A 20,747-nucleotide genomic window follows, 5' to 3' on the forward strand; every position below is an offset into this window, starting at 1 on the left:
CTCTGCCATTTGTGGATTTTGTCCTGAAAAACAAAGTGGAGGTTGGATGCTCTCTTTTCTTCCTTCTTTTAGTTATCTTATGTGCCATGGACCATCCTTAGACCTCTCTGAGCAAATCTCATTTCCTTTTCACACTCTTGTGATATGCTTCTACTCATAAAAATACTGTTTCTGAAAGATTTCTCTGCACTCAGGTCCTTTGTTTTCAGGAATCTCACAAAATTTTTGTGCTCGTCTCTTCTCTGTCATCGCTTTGTGGTGACAGTTCATTTCCTTAGTCCCTGATGTGATAAATAACATCATCCTTAAAAGGAGGATTCCTGTTTTCCTTTATTATTATGTTCTACTTGTGTTTGCTGCCCATATCTTCAGCAGCTGTAGTAGTATCTTCTCCATTTATTCCTTACTTACTGCGTATTCAAGGCATTGTTGGCACACGTGCATGCTGGAAATACTGACCTTCCACATGTGTGTACAAAGTGCTGTTCAGACTGGTCCTGGAACAGTCTCACAGAAGAGAAACAGGAGGTGGATGTTTATTGCACTCTTCTAGATTGGTAGACTGTGTGGGAGAAGCATCAATCAAAGTGTTTTCTTGCAGTGTGCACTTACATTGAGGGTATGGAGGAAGTAATATCTGCGCAGTTCATAGAATCACAGAAACATATTGGTTGAAAAGATCTCTAAGATCACCTGGTCCAAACTGCAGCTCGTCTCCACCATGCCCACTGACCATGTCCTCAGTGCCACATCCACATGGTTCTGGAACACCTCCAGGGATGGTGACTCCACCACCTCCCTGGGCAGCCTGTTAATGTTGCTTGGTTTTGAATTAGATTCACGGATAAAACCAAAAGCTAGGTTACCTTGTAGTACCAGAGCCATCAGGCTCTCCTTGCTTTTTCAGGTCTCTGTGTGCTTGCTTCTTCTGGTCTGTATTTGTGGAGTTTTGTAATTTACCTGCTTGGTGGCTGTCAGTGCTTGAAAAGAATGTACTCACAGGGTGGTCCACATAATTAATGACTGTGAATCCCCCAAGCTGGCTGCCAGAAGTTGTTCTGTCCTTGAAGTTCATATACTCTGCATGCTGTAGCGTGAGAGCCTGAAGATGAAGTTTGATGTTTCCTGGCAAGTTTCTGCAGACAATCCCCTGAGCAGATTTGAAGTAAAAAGCAAGAGAGGAAGGATGAATGCAAACTTCAAGCAGCATTGCTAGGCCCTGTATTGAATTATTAGCATCTTGCTCTTTAGCAGATGTTGCATTAAAGTGTTTGTGTGTAAACTGTGAAATTATGCCCATGGTTGTATGTCTTGCATAGGGTAGAAGCTGCCTTTCTGGTTGGGGCTGGCAGGTGGGAGCCGAACATCCCAGCACTGGGAAAACAAAACCTGAAGGATCTTGACAAAAACTTTGGAAGGTCTGAAGGTAGCTGAGATCCATGATCAGCTGCTGGCCCTGCATAACTTCGCTGCTGACCCTTTGAGATTGTCTTGCTGTGTTTTGTCAATTTCTCTCCCCTCCTCAAGAGCTGCTGTAGAAAGTGCAAGACTGGCTTAGGAGTTTCTCCTTATCAGCCATAACAAGAGAGAGAAACGGACTTGGAAACTGATTGTGGAGGGCTGCTGGCCTCCTTCCCTCCCAACTCTTTGCAGGGAGCTGCTGACAAATGAGCAGGGATACCAACATGGAGCCAGGACTTGGACCCAATGGTCCTTGTGAGCCCCTTCCAACTCAGTTTATTTTATGATTCTATCAAAAAGGCATTGTGTAGTTTAGTTTAGCCTCCGCTTAGGGTGAAGGGTGCATGTATGGGGCACACGTGAGCACCCTCTCTCTGTTTTGAATAGGAAGTGTTGGAAGGAGTGTATTGGAGAAGAAATTAAGACTGAGAAATAAGCAGAAATTAATGTTTAGGAATTATAACATGCTGTGTTATCTTAATTCCTGTTGCAACTGGTAAAATACAGAAGAGCCTGGGAAATTAATGGAGAAATTCTGGAAGTGCTGGAGTTCCATGCGTTCCCAATGGGCAAAGTGACATTAACATGAGGAATGTAGACTTAGGGTCCCTTCAGGGGTGAAGGATGAAAGTCTAGAGGTTTCCTATCATGTGAAGTATTGCTTAGGCTTGAAAGGGTAATTGAGGTTGTACCAACTGCTTTCTAAGCTCATGCTAAGCTATTGGTGTAGTTTTTGAAAAGGAGAAAGTTGACACTTTTATGGCTAATGTTTAGGGAAGCATTTCTTCAGGACTGGGTAACATGGGCAACAGCTTCTGTCATTTCTTGTTCTACTTTATTTGGTTTACCTGGTGGTAAATGATGTTTGCATATAAAAATTATTCGGAAAACTTTTACCAAATATACACACTTGAGATTATAGGGGGTAAGGTAAGTTTAGTTTATGCTTATTTTTATGGCTTTGATTTTTTTATTTTCCTTTTACACAACTCAGCAATATGTAGGTGAAAATGAGTCTTGTGTGTATTGGCTTGCATGGGTAATAGGAAGTTAGTGTGCTTTAATCTTCGCTCTTTCTTCCCCCATTTTATGCATGTTCTTGTTTTTGGCTGAGTTAAGACAGACCTGCAATTACTTGGTTTCCATTCCTTGTAACCACTACATTTCACTCTTTGTTTTCTTGTCTTGCAGAACGAGCCTCTGACTTCAGGTTATCATGGATACCCAGCAAGAGACAATCAAGTAAGAGTCTGATTGCAGTAAATGCGTGCGTGTGTTTCTGTATACTTGTGGATGTTTTGTCTGACAGCTTCGTGACCATCTTGTTAAGGAGTGGAAATTATTTTGTTCTGTTGTGCAGTGCTTGTGGAGATAGAGATGGTGAACTGAATGTGGCCTCCAGCAGTATGTGGCAATGTCTCTGGTGAGGAGTTAAAAATGATCCACATTGCTGGTGGCTCAGGAAATCCTTTATTCTTAAAAATTTTGTAGCTTAAAATCCCCGTCCTAAACTCCCACTGTATCTCCTCAGAGTAAATGAATGTAGATGTTTAGTGTTCCCTTGTTTTAATGTGGGAATTCCAGCATCAGGGGAGCAAGACGGCAGTGAGTTCGAGAGCCGCCTGTGCTAACTTGTTTGGTGGAATAGGGGATGCTGTGTCACACTGGGTTGTTCTAGTTTCTTTGAACTTCTCTCCCCTTCCTTTCATGTCCTGCAGGGCCCCTGCCCCTTGCTCTCATTCAGGATATTCTCACTCTGCAGCAGTAAAAAATTATTCTGTTCAGTGCATTGCATCTGTAAGCATTCTCTTGTCTCCTAGCAGAAGACAGAGAAATCCCAGTTGATGAATTTGTGCAAGGGAAGGAGGAGATGCTTTGGAACAAATGAAATTTAATGGATTATAAGATACAACTGTCACGCATTAAATCTCCCTTCTTGGAATGGAGGCGCTTTTTTTTCTTTTCAGTTTTCTATGCCGCAAAGCAGAGCACGAACCAGTGTAACAGGAAATTAATATGCACGGAAAATCAATAATGCAGCACATTCCAGTAATGAACAAATAATAAAAAACTAAAATCAAGTTCTTTAATACTCTCAGGTACTGCTATGTAAAGCAAGCAATTTTCATCATGTCTTGATGAGGCCTGAGCGTATGTAGCAGTGGCTTAAAGGGAGATATTTTTGTAAAGGAACTGCAGCCTAGTGCAGCATCAGCAATTGAAGAGCTCAGCCTTTGGTGCTTGTAACGCGTGTATGAATTTCAGTGTAGGAGGGAGTTACTCAGAATGCCTATTGGGATATACTAAACTGTTAACCAGCACAAATAGATAATATGTGCTGGGATGCTCTGGGAGTTGTGTTCCTACTTATCCAGGCTAAGTAAGGAATGCTGGCGTTGAGAGTTAGAGCCAGTCCTGGCTCCTTAAAGCAGTTCCCATCTGCTTTCAGTTTTTCCATTCTGGTAGCAGTGTCTGCACCGGATTTTGTGTTTCACTGTACCCATTTAGGAGCGGTTTGGGGTCACCTTGGAGTTTTATTTTGGTGTCCTGCTTCATGAGTTTCTTTATTCTCATCCCTTAATAACTCTTCTGATTAGAAAATCCGGAGCTGCTGTTGCTGACTGCTCACTAAAGCAAAGGCAATGGGCACGGGAGGCCTTACAGCAACCAGGGTTGAAGTGAGGGCTGTGGACTGCACAGCCCCATGGAGCGCTGTGTGGGTGAGCACAGGGAGGGATGTATGTGCTGTGTGTCCAGCATGCCTGTGTCCTTCAGATGGCCTGTATCTTCAGGGAAGTGTTACAGTGGACAAACAGGGTCAGTTTCACTTGTGTGTTTTCATTTTGGCAAATATTTGTTAAAAATAAATATCTACATTTATCTGTTCTAGGTGATATCTTGATCTGTGGTAAACATTTTTCCTTCCTTCGTGGCCCTGAAACGGATTAGATTCAGGTCTGGTTTTCGCTAATGAGGTTCCAAGGCTTTTAGCTAATCTGATTGGGAGCCTCTAAGATGATAGCAGTAGAAGGAAGGTCTCAGGCTGGGGCTGGTGTGGGAGAGGCAGCGCTGCCTGATGCATTGCTTGCTTTTCTGCACTCAGAAGGGAGGAAGGAAGTGGTGTGAGATTGTGTGCATCCTGACCCTGTAACAAAGTCATTATGAGTTGTAGGAACAATTGTGTCAGATTTCTCCCTATCATCAGTTTAGGAATTGGATTTGAGCTGGAAAGTGTAAGTCTGCATCTTGCTCTTTCTCGATGCACTTACTTGTAAATACAGGTACTGTACTTTGCTATTGCACTTATTTATTGTAAATACTGTACTGTGCTTTTTACCACAGTGTTTTCCTTAGCACAGTTAGCAGAGCTGAGGTTTATTTTCAGGGCACTTCTTTGTGTCACCACAGTAATCCTGCTGGAAATTCTCTAGATATAACTTACCCTTTCTTTCACCTTACGTAGCGTCCTCTTCTTCATTTGTATGTCCTTTTCCTTCCTTTCAGCTCTCTGTTCCACTAATTGCTGGCTGCAAACCTTTCACTATGCTGTTTTTACACCCTCTAGTGGTTAAATCGTACCCAGATGTTCCAGATTATTACAGTTTTTCTTCCCGCTAGTGGAAATCAGTGATTGGTTTGAGTCCTTGCTCCGGCCTTTTGGGAATGCTTAGGTCTACAGTACGAAGTTTATCTTGTATCCTTTCCCAAATATTTAAGCGTTCTGTCATCATCACACATGGGCAAGCAGCACTGAGGCAAAGCAGACGGGTTCATGTTGAGGCTGGATTTCTCTTAATTCAGGTGTTGCATGATTGCTTTAAGACAACCCGTAGCATGGCCGCCCTGTTTCTTGGCTGTCCTGCCAGAATACCTTTTTTGTGATAACAGGGCCTGAGGAGCATGAGTGCTAAATCTGTACCATAAAACTTTTCATAAAATGAGAAGGCTTTCTGTTGCTGTAAGTGTTGCACTGCTGGGGCCGTTAAAGCTGCGTAAGGAGCTGAAAAGCTCTCTGGGACTGTCTTCCAGGGTTCAGGGTTTGTTCTGTGGATGTCTAATGCATACACAGGCGTGGCAGGATGCCCCTGCTTTTCCGAGTGCTAGGCTGATGGCAAGAACGAAGCGTTCTGTAAAGGGAGAATATGGAAAGCATTAGCATAATGCTGTTAACCGAGATGAAAACCAAGTCTTTTGGTGAAGAGAGCTTATTCTCTGGGGACTGTTCAGTTCTGTATCCCTCTGTTGGGCCTGCCAGCAAAATGGTGTTTCTTTTTTTGTAACATGAGTGCCTGCCTGAAATGCAGCGAAGCAAGACTTCTTTGCTTCATTTCCCAAGCTGTGACAAACAGCTCTGAGATACTATGAGTTTGTCTCAACATGGAAAATGACTTGAGAGCTGTACTGATATAACTTTTATGTACAGACAAACTCATTGACAGTACTCTGCCTCTGGAAAGCTGTTCTGTAGTAAGTATGCCAGCTTGTTTTATATATAACCAAGGCCCATGTCTTATTGCTTTAGTGCTTTTCATGTGTATTAGATGTGGTATCCAAAATTTGTTTGAGTTACTACTGAATACTGGTACTTCTGTGGCAGCAATTGGCAGCTGTGCAGAGTAAATATGTTCTCCAGTAGAAAGCAAAATGAGAGAGAACACCTTGTTCAGCTGCCATTGAAGGGAAGAGGGGAGGAGAGAGTTTATGCAAGCAGGAGGTAATTGCACACGCCCAGAACTAGGTCAGGATGTTAGAGCTGTTACACCTTTTCTGTTATGGGAAGTGATGCTCAGCCATCACAACAGGTTAGGATGTTGATTTGAAGCCTCTTTTTAAAAGCTTGTACTTCCGTGAGTGCCATTCTGAAATTAAACTGGGCCGCTGGCTTGGTACTAATGTGGTGGAAACATCATTACCTGTCACAAGTGACACTTCCTTCAGCAGCATAATTTTGGAGGCTCATCTACCTTCTGAGTGCTTGCCAGGCCTGACCTGTTGTTCCCGTGTATGTAGATGAGCCTGTAACCTAGAGTAGCCTGGGTGCCCATGGCAACTACTAGGAACAGCTTTATCACCATTCCTTCCACTGGAGTTCAAGCTTAAGGTGAAATGCTGTTAAATCCTCTCCAATTGTCAGCCTGTTCCCCTGGGTTGCTGCTTGCTAGCTGCGTTGCTGTAGTCTGTTGAAGAATTGCAGGCACCAGCAGGCTGCCTGGCTCCCTCTCCGTGGCCGAGAGCAGGTCTGGGTGAACAGCACAGCAGTCTGTGAGAACAGGAAGCCTTCCCTCTTCCTTTTCTTCTGTATATTTTCATTGTGTGGCCCCCTCTTAGTGTGGGGAGCTCAGCAAGGAAGCCCTTCATCCTGAGATGTGAGGGATGTATGAGCTCCCACAGCAACGTGGGGCCTTCCTCTGGAGGCACTGCTGCTCCCCTCCCTTGGTGTTCTCCGCCTCAAGCAGCAGGACTCTTGGCACAGAGCTCACAGGGAATCCTCTGGCCTCTTGTCTGAGTGTTCCGGGCTTCCTTTATCATCTTCCTCCTCTCTCCATCGTGTGGATGAGGTGTGAATTTGGGCATATGACAACTTGCTTAGCAGTTTGTGGACATTGTGGACCTCCTGCCCCCTGGGTTGGGGTAATCCCAAGCGTAGATATGGGATGGGTAGAGAATGGCTTGAGAGCAGTCCTGAGGAGAAAGATTTGGAAGTGTTGGTTGGTGAAAGACTCAGCACGAGCTGGCAGTGTGTGCTTGCAGCCCAGAAGGCCAACTGTATTGTGGGTTGCATCAAGACAGGTATGGCTTGCAGGTTGAGGGCAGTTATCCTGCACCTCTACTCTGCTCATGTGAGACCCTTCCTGGAGTACTGTGTCCAGTTGTGGAGCCCCCAATACAAGAAGGACGGGGAGTTGTTGGAGCAGGTCCAGAGGAGGGCCATGAAGATGATCAGAGGGCTGGAGCATCTCCCTTAAGAGGACAGGCTGAGAGAGCTGGCGATCTTTGGCCTGGAGAAGAGAAGGCTCTTGAGGGAAACTTGTACTGGCTTCCCAGGATCTGAAGCGGGCCTACTGGAAGCTGGGGAGGGATTTCTTATAAGGGCATGTAGTGACAGGATGATGGTAAATGGCTTTAAGCTGGAAGATGGCAGATTTAGACTAGACGTTAGGAAGAAATTCTTTACTATGAGAGTGGTGAGACATTGGGAACAGGTTGCCCAGCGAGGTTGTGGATGTCCCCTCCCTGGAAGCATTCAGGGCCAGGCTGGATGGGGCTTTGAGCAACCTGGTCTAGAGGGAGGTGTCCCTGCCTATAGCAGGGGGGTTGGAACTAGGTGATCTTAAGGGTCCCTTACAACCCAAACCATTCTGTGATTAGAGTATCAACAAAAATCTCTTTGCTTATGTTATTAACTGACTGAGATGCTCTCATAAAATAAATAAATAAAAGTAAGTACTATGTCTGGGGGAAAATTGTTTGCCACTTGTTTATCTTTATTTGTTTGATGGTAGCACTAACCATGGTCTTTCCAGGTAAAAAGATTTCATGTCTGAAGAGCTTAAATCTTTAAGTAGTGTTCTCCTGAAAACCAGTTTGTTTTTTAATTTATTTTCCTATTATTTGTATCTAATATGGAAATACACCCTCTAGTGAATATGCTAACTTACTGTGCGAGCGGTAGGATTGCAGCAGCAGAAGTGCTATGTTATTAAGGAGCTGAAAAGGAGGGTTGGTATTTGTGGGTTTTAGGTTTGTTTGCCACTTAACTTTACACTTTTGGTTTGAGTGAAATATATTTAATGCAAGTCCTTAAACTGAAGGACAGAGGGGAGGGATAAAAGCTGTAAATAAAATTTAAAAATCTTTTGAGTGAAGAGCCAGGACAAAGATCAGGAAATCCTCTGTATAAAATGGAGAAGGCCTGTCTTAGCGATCTTGGTGCTCTGGGGGAGTACTTCTTTGCTTGAAAGCAAACAATCCAAAGCTTGGGATAGAACCTGTTTAACAAGGGAAAGCTGTTCTAAACTTCTTTCTTATCTGAGATTTGAGTGAATTATGGATAAGACTGCCAGATCTTGTGCTTCCTGGCTCCCACAGACTCTCTTCAGGCAAGTGGTGCAATATTTCCATTATGTACTAGCCAGGACTGATGGGATGTTCTTTTATTCACCTAACTGCTGTGTCCCATAAAAAGTAAAGAGCTTCATTTAGGGAATGCAGGCTGAGCAACAACATATAACATATTCAAGGGATGGGAAATATCTGTGAAGCAGTTGCACACACAGGTGTCCAGTGGTGTGTAGAGAGTTAACTGGGGGAATACTGTTTAGCACCTTAGCAGTAAAAGGTGTGGGGGATAGTTTTAAGGTATGGAAAGGCAGTTACTGCTGAAGGCAGAAGTGAAGGACTTTCTCAGACATCCTTGAAGAAAGTGCCTCCAGCTCTGTAACTCGTTATCTACAAGAGAAAGCATTGCTGACAGCAGAAAGAGTTAAGTGTAATTTGTTAAACTGTGAAGGAAAGAAAAGAGTGGTTAAAGTTGAAGGAGGAGTTGGTTACAGACTGAAGTTCAGGCAAATGCAATCACAGATGAGTTGGAAGAGGAAGGATGAGGAAGGATGACCTGCACCAAGACCCCTCTAGTAATCTTTCTCCTCAAATTCAGAACTGTCTTGGGAAGAATCTGTCTTGGTTGGTCACTTGAAATAATAAGTGGTTCCTTTTTTCTCAAGCCCTGGCTATATCCCTAAGAAACTGCAGGAAAGATACAGAAATGGAGATTAGTAAAAGTTGTAGCATGTTTAGCCAGCTGCTAAATACTGAGTTTGTTATAAAACTGCTTTTTGAAATTATGCTCTAACCTGCATCATGATGGCCACTTGTCCCTCAGTCTCTGCTTTCCTTTCTTTTTAACTCATTTCCTACTGTAAAGCCTCATCCAAAGGTTTAAGTAGTATGTGAGCAAGCATATTGTCTTGTAGCTTACACAAGTGCTGCAAACGGATCACTCTGACCATATATTTATTTCTCTTTTCCATGATATCTGCTGTCCTCTTAACTCTTCTGAATACAAGGTAGGGGTTCCTTTCCTTGCAAAACTTAAATACCTTTCACAAACACCTTCAGCAAGCTCTTTGTCAGCGTGCCTCACTGTTACTCAATAACAACAGCAAACAAATTATGAAGTTGTATGAGAAGGAGAAAATAAGAAGTACATCTAATTCAAATACACGAGAGGACTTCCTGACAATGAGATCCTTTAGTCCTATGAGCAGTTTCTCAAGGGAAGTAATGATTACCTTGCTGATGAATAGTCAGGCCAAAGCTCTGGAGCTGCAAGGCGTTGGCAGGAAATAGGCTGGATGATGTAATGAAAATTCCTTTCATGTTTGAGTTCTCTGATTCAAGCAATTTCTCATCTCTGCTTGGGGTCAAAGAGAGGAGATGTGAGTCATCGTTCTTGGGTGAGGACCAGGAGACCACTTTATTTTGTTCTGTGATGTACTTCTTGACCTTTGGGGTGTTACCCAAGTGCTTGCAAGAGTCTTGGAGTCTCCCAGCCCCCCAGTTAGTTGGGTGAATGGGACAGTATTTTGATTAGATTTCCTCCCTCTGACCAGTTACAGGAACGTTAGAGATCACGTCACGTGGGTTAGATGAGGTCTGTAAAATGATCAGTTGGAGTTCTGCTTGCTAAGGCCAAATGGTGTTGAGAAAACAGCTTGTTGATGGATATTACATCGTATTGAAGAACATAAACATCGCTATTCTGGGTTGGACAGAAGGTTTCTGTGTTCCAGTGTTCTGTCTTTGACAGTATCTAATGGCAAGTACTTAAAGCATAGGGAGCAGCGCCAAGATTCGGCAATACTTCTCCTCCTATATCCTCTTTAAACTGTCTGTTGGCTTTGGGATTTCCTGGCCATAGATATCTTCTGAGGTCACCTGCAATAGACAGACTGAATAAAGCAAAATCTAAATGGTTTCTGAGGCTGCCTGAGTCTTTGGCATCTACAACATCCTGCAGCAATGAGTCCTGCACTTTAGGCGTGTTTTATGAGGAAGAGAAAGATGTGCACATCTAATTTAAAACCGTCTTGGAAGCTGTTGGGCGAAGGAATGGGACAGCCTGGATGGGTTCAGGGCCCTCGGTTTCTGAGTGTATCCACAGCTGAACCACTGCATGTAGAATTGTAGAATATCCGGAGTTGGAAGAGACCACAGGAATTGCAGTCAGACTGCTGGCTATACGCAGCACCACCCAAAATTCAAACCTCGTGTCTGAGAGCGTTTTCTCAACACCCCTTGGACTCTGGTACTCGGGGCCATGCCCACAGCCCTGGGCATTCTGTTCCATGCCCACCGCCCTCCGGTGCAGACCCTGTCCCTGACCCCCAGCCGTCCCTCCCCTGACCCAGCTCCATGCCGTTCCCTCGGGCCCTGTCGCTGTCACACAGAGCAGAGCTCAGCGCTGCCCTTCCGCTCCCTGTGAGGAGCTGCAGCCGCCATCGGGCCACCCCTCAGCTCCTCCGCTCTGGGCTGAGCCGACGAGGGGAGCTCCGCGTGCTCCGGGCCGGGGCCGCGGCGGGGCCGAGCGCTGCCAGAAGGGGGCACCCAGCGCCCGGCCTGCGCCGCTCAGCCCGCTCGGTTTGTGGAGCGTGGCTGCGGGGCTGCGCGGGGAACGCCGAGATGGGCCCGGCCCTCGGGTTGCCCCAGCGGTTCGGTTCGTCGGGAGGGCTCTCCTCCTCCGTGCCACTTCGGCACGGTTTCGTTGCGTGTGAGTAAAATATAAATATTAGTCCTCCATCCTTTGTTATTTCTTTATTTTTAAAGGGAGGGTAGAGACCCCAAGAAATACAACTGGTCAGTGTAGTTTCCCAGATGTTGACAGAAATCGGATACTGACAGAGATCAGATGCTTCACTAAAGGAAATTAAGGCAACAGCAGATGTACGTTGCTGATTTTTAAGGACCAATCATGTCAGATCAATTTAATTTCTCCTTTTGACGTGGCAGCAGGCCTGGCAGATGGAGAAAGCCACTGGCTTTGGATGGAGCGTGGCCTGACCTTTACATACACTGGGCAAATGGAAGGTGAAATTAAGAAGCGGCTGAGCACTCGTTGGAAAGCCATGTCCGGAGTCATTGTGTCATGGTTTTCTCTGTGTGTGTTATCTGGAGTCATAGCGTGGGCTGTCCTGGCTGCCGTGCTCTTCTGTGCTTTTTATCAAACATTAGGGTAATTCAGTGACTGAATATATGTGTGTATATATATATATATATATACACACACATGCGTACGTGGAGCCTTTAGAAGGCAGGAATAGGTGTTAAAACAATCGTGATGAATTGAAGAAATGATCTGAAATCCAACAGTGTGAAATTCAATAAAACCAAGCTGTATTAACAAAGGGAACTGAATACACAATGTAAAATGGAGAGTAGCTGGCTAAGCAGTAATATCGAAGGAAACATCTCGGGTAACAGAAGATAACAAACTGAATACGTGGTGCTGTTTTTTTTTGTGGTTTTAAGAACCTGGAACGTCTTTCCAGCTATGTCAAGTAACTACAGAAGGTAATTATTCTTCAGAGCTCAGCGCAGTGAGTTGAGCCCTAGTTTTAGGAAAGATACAGACAGAACTTGGAAAACATCCAGGGAAGATCAAGAAAAGGAGGCTTGGATAGCGTGATATATGAGGAAAATATTGAGGTTGTTCCTTCTTTAAAAGCAGGGGGAAAAAAAAAGAAAAAAGATCAGAGTGTGGAGGATGGGGTTTGATTATTTGCTGTGCCTATTTAAGGCAGCTTAATTTGCACCACGGTCTAAACTGAGTATTATGGGGTGAAACTTGTTCTGTTTTCACTCAGTAAAGCACCAAAGCAGGGTAATTTTAGGGGACCAGAGTTCCTGTTTCTTGGAGTCTGTAATAACAAGTTAGGCAATTTCTGATGGATGCTTGTCTAAACATGCTTTGCGCTGCCTCTGAGTGTGGAGGACCTCTTGTCTCCCTTGCCCTGCGTTAGCAATATTCTGTGACAGTCCAAAACCAGTTGTTACCAGATGCATAATTCCATAGCCATACGACTACTGTTGTTTTGGACCTTTCTCTGTCTTGGGCGTGTCTACATTTTAAGATAAGGAGGCTTCTCTGCTGCTGTATGATGTTACAAGTGGCAAGTCCTTTCTTTGTGACAACAGTCTCATAGCTCTGTTTTTCCTCAGCTTGCTTATTACTCAAAAAGAGTGCGGGATGTTCAGCATCTCTGAGTCAGTCCTTCTCTCTTCCTCAGTGTAATAACATGTGTCATGTATGATCCTTGGAACTGCTTGCTGTCTTATTTCCCTTTAAGCTCTCTGGTCAGATCTCCTTCTCCAGTGCTTAGAGATTTCCTGTTTTTTTTTTTTTACATAAACACCTTCTTGCTACCCTACCTGCGACTCCCGCTGCACCAAAAAAGGACGGAGACAATTGGGCTGGAGCTCCCTACTGTCAGGACCTGTAGGAGGGCAGCTGTGTGTTAACTGCTTCACTGCCTGGCTCGTGCCAGCTGCTTCAGCAGGACCCTGAGCCAATGAATGGGATCGCTTGCTCCTCTGCTGACTTCTTCAGGCACAGTGAGTGAGCAGCTCTGCACTTGCTGCTGAAGGATGCTGCGTGCAAGCAGGCTCCCTCGGCGAGCTAAGCAGATGCTCCCCAGAATAGCTGATGGAGAGAAGATGGTTTCATTCTTCTCAATATTAAGGGAGAGGTGTTTCCAGCAGTAGCATAACGTTACTTGGAGCAGGCATCTGCCAGATGGTTTCAGCTCCCCCGAGGCTTTGGGATGTGAAAGGGAAAGGTCCAGGAACACACTTCTGATTCATTCCATTAGTAGATTAATCGGCACTGTCCTGGCTTAATAAGTCTCTTAGATTTCCCAGTGGAAATGGCACATGTAATTCTGCCCAGGTCACGCTCTGCACACCTGTGTTGAAGCTTGCGCTGCAAGAAGCTGTGCTGCTGCCGGCGACATCTGCACAACAGGGCCTTGTGGGGAGGGCAGGCATTTTGGTAGGGGTAAAGGAAAGGTGGGAGAAAATGTTTTTGATGAGTACTGTTAGGTAATGCTAGTGGGAGAGAGATGGCTTGTGAGAACACACTGGAATTCTTCTGCCATTTTGGCAGTATTTAAAAATCTTGTGGTGCTCGTTTGATGTTATGAAGCTTTTTTTTTTTTTTTTTTAATGATTTTGTATTAATTGCTGGCTTAGTTGCATTTTCCAGGTGCTCTTCCTGCAAAGGTCGGAGGCTGCTGTCTCCAAAGGCTGTAGGTAAAATGAAGGGACCTATATGACGGATTTTAGCTGAAAACCTGAGCATATGATGCACTGCTGTTTACTCGGGGGCAGGGGGCTCCCCCCTGACCTGTCTCTTTCCCGCCTCTCTTTCTGCAGGCCAGCCAATTGCTGGGGAGTGGATTTAGTTGCTGCTGCCGCCCACACAAGAGAAGGTTTGTAGCTCTTGGCAGTTTTAGCAGGAATCTGTGTTTTTAACACTTCTGGTGCCGGCAGATCGCGATGAGCTGCTCTGTGGTGGCACAGCGGCATTGGGCCGTGCTTGCTGTGATGCCTAATAAAGGTTTCCTGGGAGGACTGTTTCTGATGAGACCCATTATATTGCTTCACGGTTGGGTTTTAATGAGGAGAAACTTGAGTTACTGCCAGCAAACACATTTTGTCGTTTTCTGGTCCATCATTCCCCTGATACACCTGGAGAGCCCGGGCTGCCCTTTCTTACAGGTCAACAGGAGAGCAGTGGCTAATGTTGGCAACGGTTTGATCATCATCTCCATTTCTGGGGCACCTGTCACTGTGGCTCCTCGCCACTGTTTCCCTGAGTTAAAACAGCGCTCCTCAATTTCAAGGGCTTGGAGAACATGTTGTTTTCCAACCATTTATGGCAGCTAGCTCCAATCCTCTGCGGGGTCTGCAGGAAGACTGACAAGGGCCAAAGGAGTAAATGTCATAAGCTCGGGAGCTTTCTGCTGAAAGCTGAGCTAGAGGTATTTTACGTCCCACAGTATATGTAGCCGGATTTAGGCTCTTTGGTATTTCCAGTAGAATGGCATTTCAGAACTGGGAGCTGAACTCTGACAGAAGCGTTGTCCCCAGTTGCTGCCAACTTCACCCCAGACAGAGAAGTGCTGTGTTTTTTGAGCAGCTGTTGCTGTGGAGCAGAGCAAGTGAAGAGTGCTGGTCTCTGAAATAATTTGAAATATACTGGCACAATAGACAGATAGAGCCAATCCTCTGAATTTCAGTCAAGAATTAATCTAATCACTGTGTAATATGTTCTTACTGGTCTATCCTACCTAAAGGGCAAACTTAACTATGTTAGGCACAATTTGGAGCATTTGATTTCCTTCAGACTTAGAATTAGGATACAGCTGACTATCCGTGTGCATATTTTGAGGTTTCTGGGCGTCTCTAATCCAGTTTGTAGTGACATTAGCATTAGATAACCATAGCAGGGCCTTTATCTGAGAGGAAACACGCATTCTTCAGGTCGCTATTGCTCTCTGGCAATTTGGGAGCAGGGAAGAATTTCATCTTTTGTTTCTGCTGGCTGCTTTGATAGCAAAGCATGTAGCTTTTGTGGACGATACTGTAGTTGTCAGAGGGTATGTTTACAGTTCAAAACTTAACTTTGGAGTAAGGTGAGAATCTCTTTCATAGGAGCTTTGGCACTGTAATTCCATGCGTTGGCTGGCCATTGTCACTTCACACCATTCATCTCATCTGAGCTGAATGTGAGGCAGCTGCTACTCTTGCAGGGAAGAGCAAGGAAGTTGCAATCAATCTGTAATGGAAGAATCTAATTTTGTCAGGGTTTCATCAGACAAGGCAGCAGAGTGGAATTTACAGTACTGTAATTTATTTTGCCATGTTGGGGTGGGGAAAAAAGGAGAGATGGAACAACTTTAATACGGGTTCAGCTGGAAGTGTTTGAGTGTCCCACTGTGTTTGTTCCCCACGGTCTGCAGTGATGCTGAAGACCAGATCTGTAGCCAGTCTGCTCATATGAGAGTCAAAAGCCTCCTCACACAAGTATGCTAGTTGACGTGTGTGCCAAGAAACGTGGGAATTTGCTGGAACATAAGTTCCAGGGGTTTAAAGTGTGTGTAAGATCTGCAGGATGGCATATCGCAAGAGATACAGGTAGATGCCTATCGAAATGTCTTCAAGTCCCGTATTAAATACATATACTAAAAACACTTTGACCAACAGACGATGTTTTGCAGGTATAGCAGGAAACAAGCAGCTTAGTTGGCCTTTACACATAGACACAGATTTCTTATCATCTTGTGCTCCTAATGCAGCGGGGAGCCGGTTGGATGGGGGGAGCTGCTGGCTGCAGCCATTAGACTAATCCAGCTTGACAGTGGTGGCGAAGGTATGGTTAAGGGCTGCTCTGCTCAGAATGAGATCACAGGCAGAACAGCTTTTCTGACAACTGACCTTTGCTGATCATTGTGAATTGAAGTTTGAGATATTGTATTCTATAACTAAATTTTTCCAGTAGCGTTTCTGTCCTCCAGAAATCTTCCTGTATATTTTGTGTCTATTTATGCCTCTTGCCTCATGCTTTATTAATGCCTTTTACATTTGAACAGTCTGCCGTTCCTTTATGTGGTTTGACAACTGCCAATACCCCCGTTGAAATATTTTGCTTTTAGTTCAGTTAATGGCGATTTTGCCTGGGTTTTCTTACGACCGTTATGTAATGAAAGTATCTGCAGTCCCCTGACACGCATGTTTGGTCTCTTCCCACCCACCCTTATTTATCTTGCTGATGCTGCCTTCCACCAAAGTCTTTAAGCAATTTAGCTTTGTTGTTTCTCGGGAGATGTCTCTTGGTGTTTATCAGTGTTACCTCTTCATTAGCTAGAGTCAATCCCCTCTTCTTTGCTGATTATATAGTGGTGCCATTTCTCATAGTGAAATGCTGTACTTCAGGCATTGAGCTAACAAAGACATTGCAAACTTAAGATATTTTGTCTTCATTAGGCATGTAAGTCTCCTATGTAGTGTCAAGGATTATTTTGCTCCTCAGAGTGTCGATTGACAGAAAGATATTTGAATAAGAAAAGAAATATAGCACCTATGACAACGGGATAAAAAAAAAATTGCACAACATGTAATTTGTTAAGCTGATTTCTTCACTCTCACAGGTGTATTTCCAGTCTCCTTGTGGGGTTTGTTACTCTGAGTTGGAGAGAATACATTTTATACTCTTAAAAAAAAAAAGAGTTGTTAAAACCTGGTCTTCAAACTAAGTAAAACAGAAGAGAATTTCATTCAAGTCTCTATCAGCTTTACTATCCTAGGATTTGTAAACTGCTTTCTAAGCTGTAGTAAATTAGATCCCAGCAGTACAGGGCCTGTGTAGATAAATATAGTAAGCCATTATACTTTGATATAGTTGTATTGCCTAGGAAATTACTACTGTTATTGAAAAGGAATTTGCTCAGGGCAAGAGAGTATCCATTACTTCCTGAATAACTCCCTAACATTGTTAACCTCCCTTTGTGCAAACAAGCCAAAAGGCATCCCTTTCTGCAGGATGGTTTTGTCCTTGGTTTGCATTGCCCATTTTCAGCTGGAAGCCCAAGCCAAAGTTTCAGCATATTAATGAACGTGTGTGGTCTGGGGAGGAGAAGTGTGCCCTCTCCTCCTTTTTCCACTGTCTCAATACTCTCATCTTCATATCGTTTCTCAATTTGCTGGACTGTTGCCACACTGATGGATCACTCACGCAGTACAGCCATTTGGCGTGGTAAGCAGAGTTGAAAAATGGTGCAGTGATGCTGCATCTCCATTGCTGAGATACCTGAAGCAGTTTCTTTCTTGCTATGTGGAGCCTTCTGCCTTGAAGAGGATAACACTTGGAAGCCATCAGTTCATCCTTTGGTACAGCTACCATTGTGAACTATCTAAGGTGGGAGCTGAGTTTGGGTTTTTAGTTACGGGTTCCTCTTCAAAATCCACAGCCAAATAAATACCTTATTTAGCACTGACGTATAAATCTATGGCGTAGAGAATCTTGCTGCTCTTAATCAGTTCAAATGGGGGTTGTACTCCTGATTTGACAGTAAAAATCGACTTCTGCCAGAGTTTGATACTGTTTAATACTTTGTGCTACTTCGTAAGAGCCAGAAAAAAGTGAAGGCATAGGAATTTTTGTTTTCTGGACATTACTGGCGAAGATATTAAACGTTAGGATTAAGGTTTAGTTGGCTTTAGTTGGGCTTTCAAGAACCTGCTTCTCTACAGACCTTAAGCATGCTAGTTTTTCCTCAGGTGTTGGAGCACTGCAAGCTTTGGTTCTGTTTCTCCAAGGTAAGACTGACATTTCATGGATGTTCCTATGTGAATGCCTAAATTCAGGTCTGCTGTGTCTTGGGAGCAGTTGCATCGTTTGTCTTCATTTCTGCAAATGGATGTCCAAACCAGCATGGCATCGCTGTAAGAATTCCTCATATCAGAAAGTTTGCCTGCTCTTCAGTGTTTGACTTTGAGTTCTCTGGCTTCGTGATTTAGCTTTGTTGATGTGGGCGTTTTTCATCTTAATGTAAAAGTATATTTTTGTCTGGGAACATATTTTGAGCAAAATGCTTTTTCTAGTTACTGAGCTCATTGAGTTTCTCTTGTAGAATTGGCAGTGTCTTTCAGAATGGTGTTCCTGAACTACTTGTGAAGAGAGGAAAATCCCAAACAAAATGTAACAAGCTTTTCTTGTTACCCATTTCCTTTCTATTTGCTACATACTTGCCTGTGAATTGAGACCTTCTGAAGCTCATTTAACGACTTAAATTTAATTACCGTGTGAAGTCAGCAGCAGGACAGTCCCTGAGAATTGTTGGTTTTGTTTGCGCGTCAAGGTGTTTTACTGCTTCAGGCTTTCTGCTCTATTTTGTGGAAGATAAACTAGCCCTTGATCATTTGCTTTTAAATAAGTAATCTCTTTTCAGAAGCCTCTTTCTGCATAGCCAAACCGTACCTGCTGGAGAGGGAAAAGGGAATCCAGTTTTCCAGTAATGAAGTGAGTTACTCTGTAGCAAAATGGCTTTTTCTCTTGTAATATGCCAATGTTGAGCTTATTTGCTTGGCTAAACATCTAAAATCTAAAATGGATTGTGGTGTTCTGAGTGATTTGTTGCGTGCACTTTGTATTTTTCTTTCACAAACAGAACAATGCAGAAAGAGGCTTCCTGGAGTCCTTTTGGACTTTCAGAGGAAATCTACCTGTGGTTCAGCAGTTCTGATAATCAGAGGTAATGCCAGGATCCTGAGTGGTGGGAATCGTCACAAATGAGTGGTAGTCTGTCACGAGGGTTGTCTCCAGCAGCACCCAAAGGAGCAAACCAGCCTCAAAGAACATCCTCTTATCTCCATAGGAACTGCAAATGTGCCCAAAGCTGCCTTCTGTGCATCTCCCCATGTAGTTCCCAGCCTCATCTCTAATCTTCTTTAAAAAAACAAATGAAAAAAACAGACACAAGGCATGCTCGAACCCCGCAGATAGCGGGAGTCCTATTCCCGTGTTCTCTTGCTGGGACATTCTGCCAGAGTCAGATAAGCTGTGGAACGCAGCCGCTTAGAGAAATGTGCCTGTGAGGAATGCAGTGCTTCCCATCTGCAGTCAAGCCTTTGTGGGCAGTCGGTGAAGTGTTTGCCACTGTGGGATGATGGGCATCCTCAATCTGAACCCAGTGTCTGTATAAAATGTGAGAGCAGCTACTTTGAAATGAAATTTGCCTCTTCAACCTGTCCCAGCTTCAGAATACCTTCCCTCCCACTTTTTAGTCAAGGAGAGCTGCCCAATGAAGAGTAACACGTGTGTTCAGAAGCAGTTATTAATCATAAAAGAACTTTGTCTTCCCTTAGCGTTCAGGCTATTTTTAAAAACTATTTTTCAGTTTTGTTTTATAGGAGAGGTTGCCAGGAAGCCGTGTTAAATATCAGGAGTGGATGTTTTCATGGTCAGTATTTTTCATTCATGTACCTGAATGCTCTCCCAAATGTGTTTAGGAACTCAATTGAATTTGTGCTCCCCTACCTGTGGCCTTCAGTCATTTTCTTTCTCCTGTTCTAAGACCCCACAGTGGTTTCTTTGCTTTGGTCAGTGCTGGGATGTTGTTTGAAATCTCATTAGTGAAAGAAGTGGATGCTTCTAGGAAAATTCAGATGCTGCAAAAATTGGTATTTGTAGCTTCTTCAGTAGCACGGTTTCCCTGATATAGCATTCTGGAGTTGGTGGAGGTATAGTTTTTTGGTCAAGCTCAGCTAACAGCAGCAAGGCTTTCATGATCTTTCATGATACAGGTTCCAACCAATGCTTGCATTTGAGGGTATTGCTGCATTGTGCTTTTGGCCTTACAGCAGGAGCAGTGTTGTTACGGCTTGTTGGTGCTATGAGTACAGATGGAGCAATTAGCAACTGCAGGCCTTTCTAAGTGTCTACACCTGAATGTGTTCACAGCTGTATTTGAGTTAAAACTCACTTGTTATCTAGTTATATTCCTCCTGTTTGTAAGCTCTAGCTTGATAAGAGGACAACAGTGCTGTTTGTTGGGAAGCTGTTGGAACATCTTCCTTAGTTACTGCTGGAATGGAAGGCATTTTGTTATCACAGGACCACAACAGCTGACTTTTTTTCCAAATATAGAACAGAAATACGTATTGAATGCTTTAGTTCTTTCTTCAGTATTGCCTGTGTTTCTACCTTTTCCCCATCATAGCACATCAAGCTGATTGCTATGCTTGCTGTTCTTGAGAACCGCTGAAAAACTCGTTATTGTCCTTCAGCTTTGGCTGTAGGTTTCTCCTCCTGTCTTTATGACTCCCTTGTCTTTTTTTTTTTTTTTTTCCTGCCCTTTCTAGTTTGTTTCCTTCTCTCAACTTTGATTTTTTTCCCACTTGCTGGGATATGTAACAGCGTTCCAGTGTGGCAGTGTGACTAGCAAGCCCAATAAGTGATCTGTTTATTCAGGAAAAGCAGGCCAGTGTACCTCTGGTCCCACTCAGATGCCAAGTATATAAGTAAATGTACTGGCTTAATTTCCTTTCTGCTTCCACATACCAAAATGTGATTGTCACAATCTTTTTTACCTAAGCTACCACTAATTTCTATTTTTACGATTGATTGCTCTTTTCTGTCAAGATGAAATCTAATATGAAATTGCTCATTTTAAATGTAACACTCCTTGAACTAAGAAATTGTTTTCTATAATTTAGAAATTTCAAGGGTG

The 20,747-nt window shown here is 43.8% G+C and overlaps 1 protein-coding gene across 19 annotated transcripts in view; it reads left to right on the plus strand.

Moving 5' to 3' along the window:
• Positions 1 to 20,747, plus strand: part of RBFOX2 (RNA binding fox-1 homolog 2) — a 162,837-nt gene that overhangs the window by 30,431 nt on the left and 111,659 nt on the right. For 17 of the 19 annotated variants that reach the window (XR_014884209.1, XR_014884218.1, XR_014884219.1 and 14 more), the window contains exon 2: positions 2,653 to 2,703. The exons of the other annotated variants lie outside the window; for them this stretch is intronic. Coding sequence is in view for 12 of the 17 variants with exons in the window: in XM_085227325.1 (XP_085083451.1) it covers positions 2,653 to 2,703 (51 nt within the window). In the remaining 5 variants the exon portion in view is untranslated. The remainder of the gene's footprint in view (positions 1 to 2,652; positions 2,704 to 20,747) is intronic. 19 annotated transcript variants of the gene reach the window in all.

Source organism: Meleagris gallopavo, chromosome 1, assembly GCF_905368555.1.
Source record: "Meleagris gallopavo chromosome 1, MGAL_WU_HG_1.1, whole genome shotgun sequence".
NCBI classification, from domain to species: domain Eukaryota; kingdom Metazoa; phylum Chordata; class Aves; order Galliformes; family Phasianidae; genus Meleagris; species Meleagris gallopavo.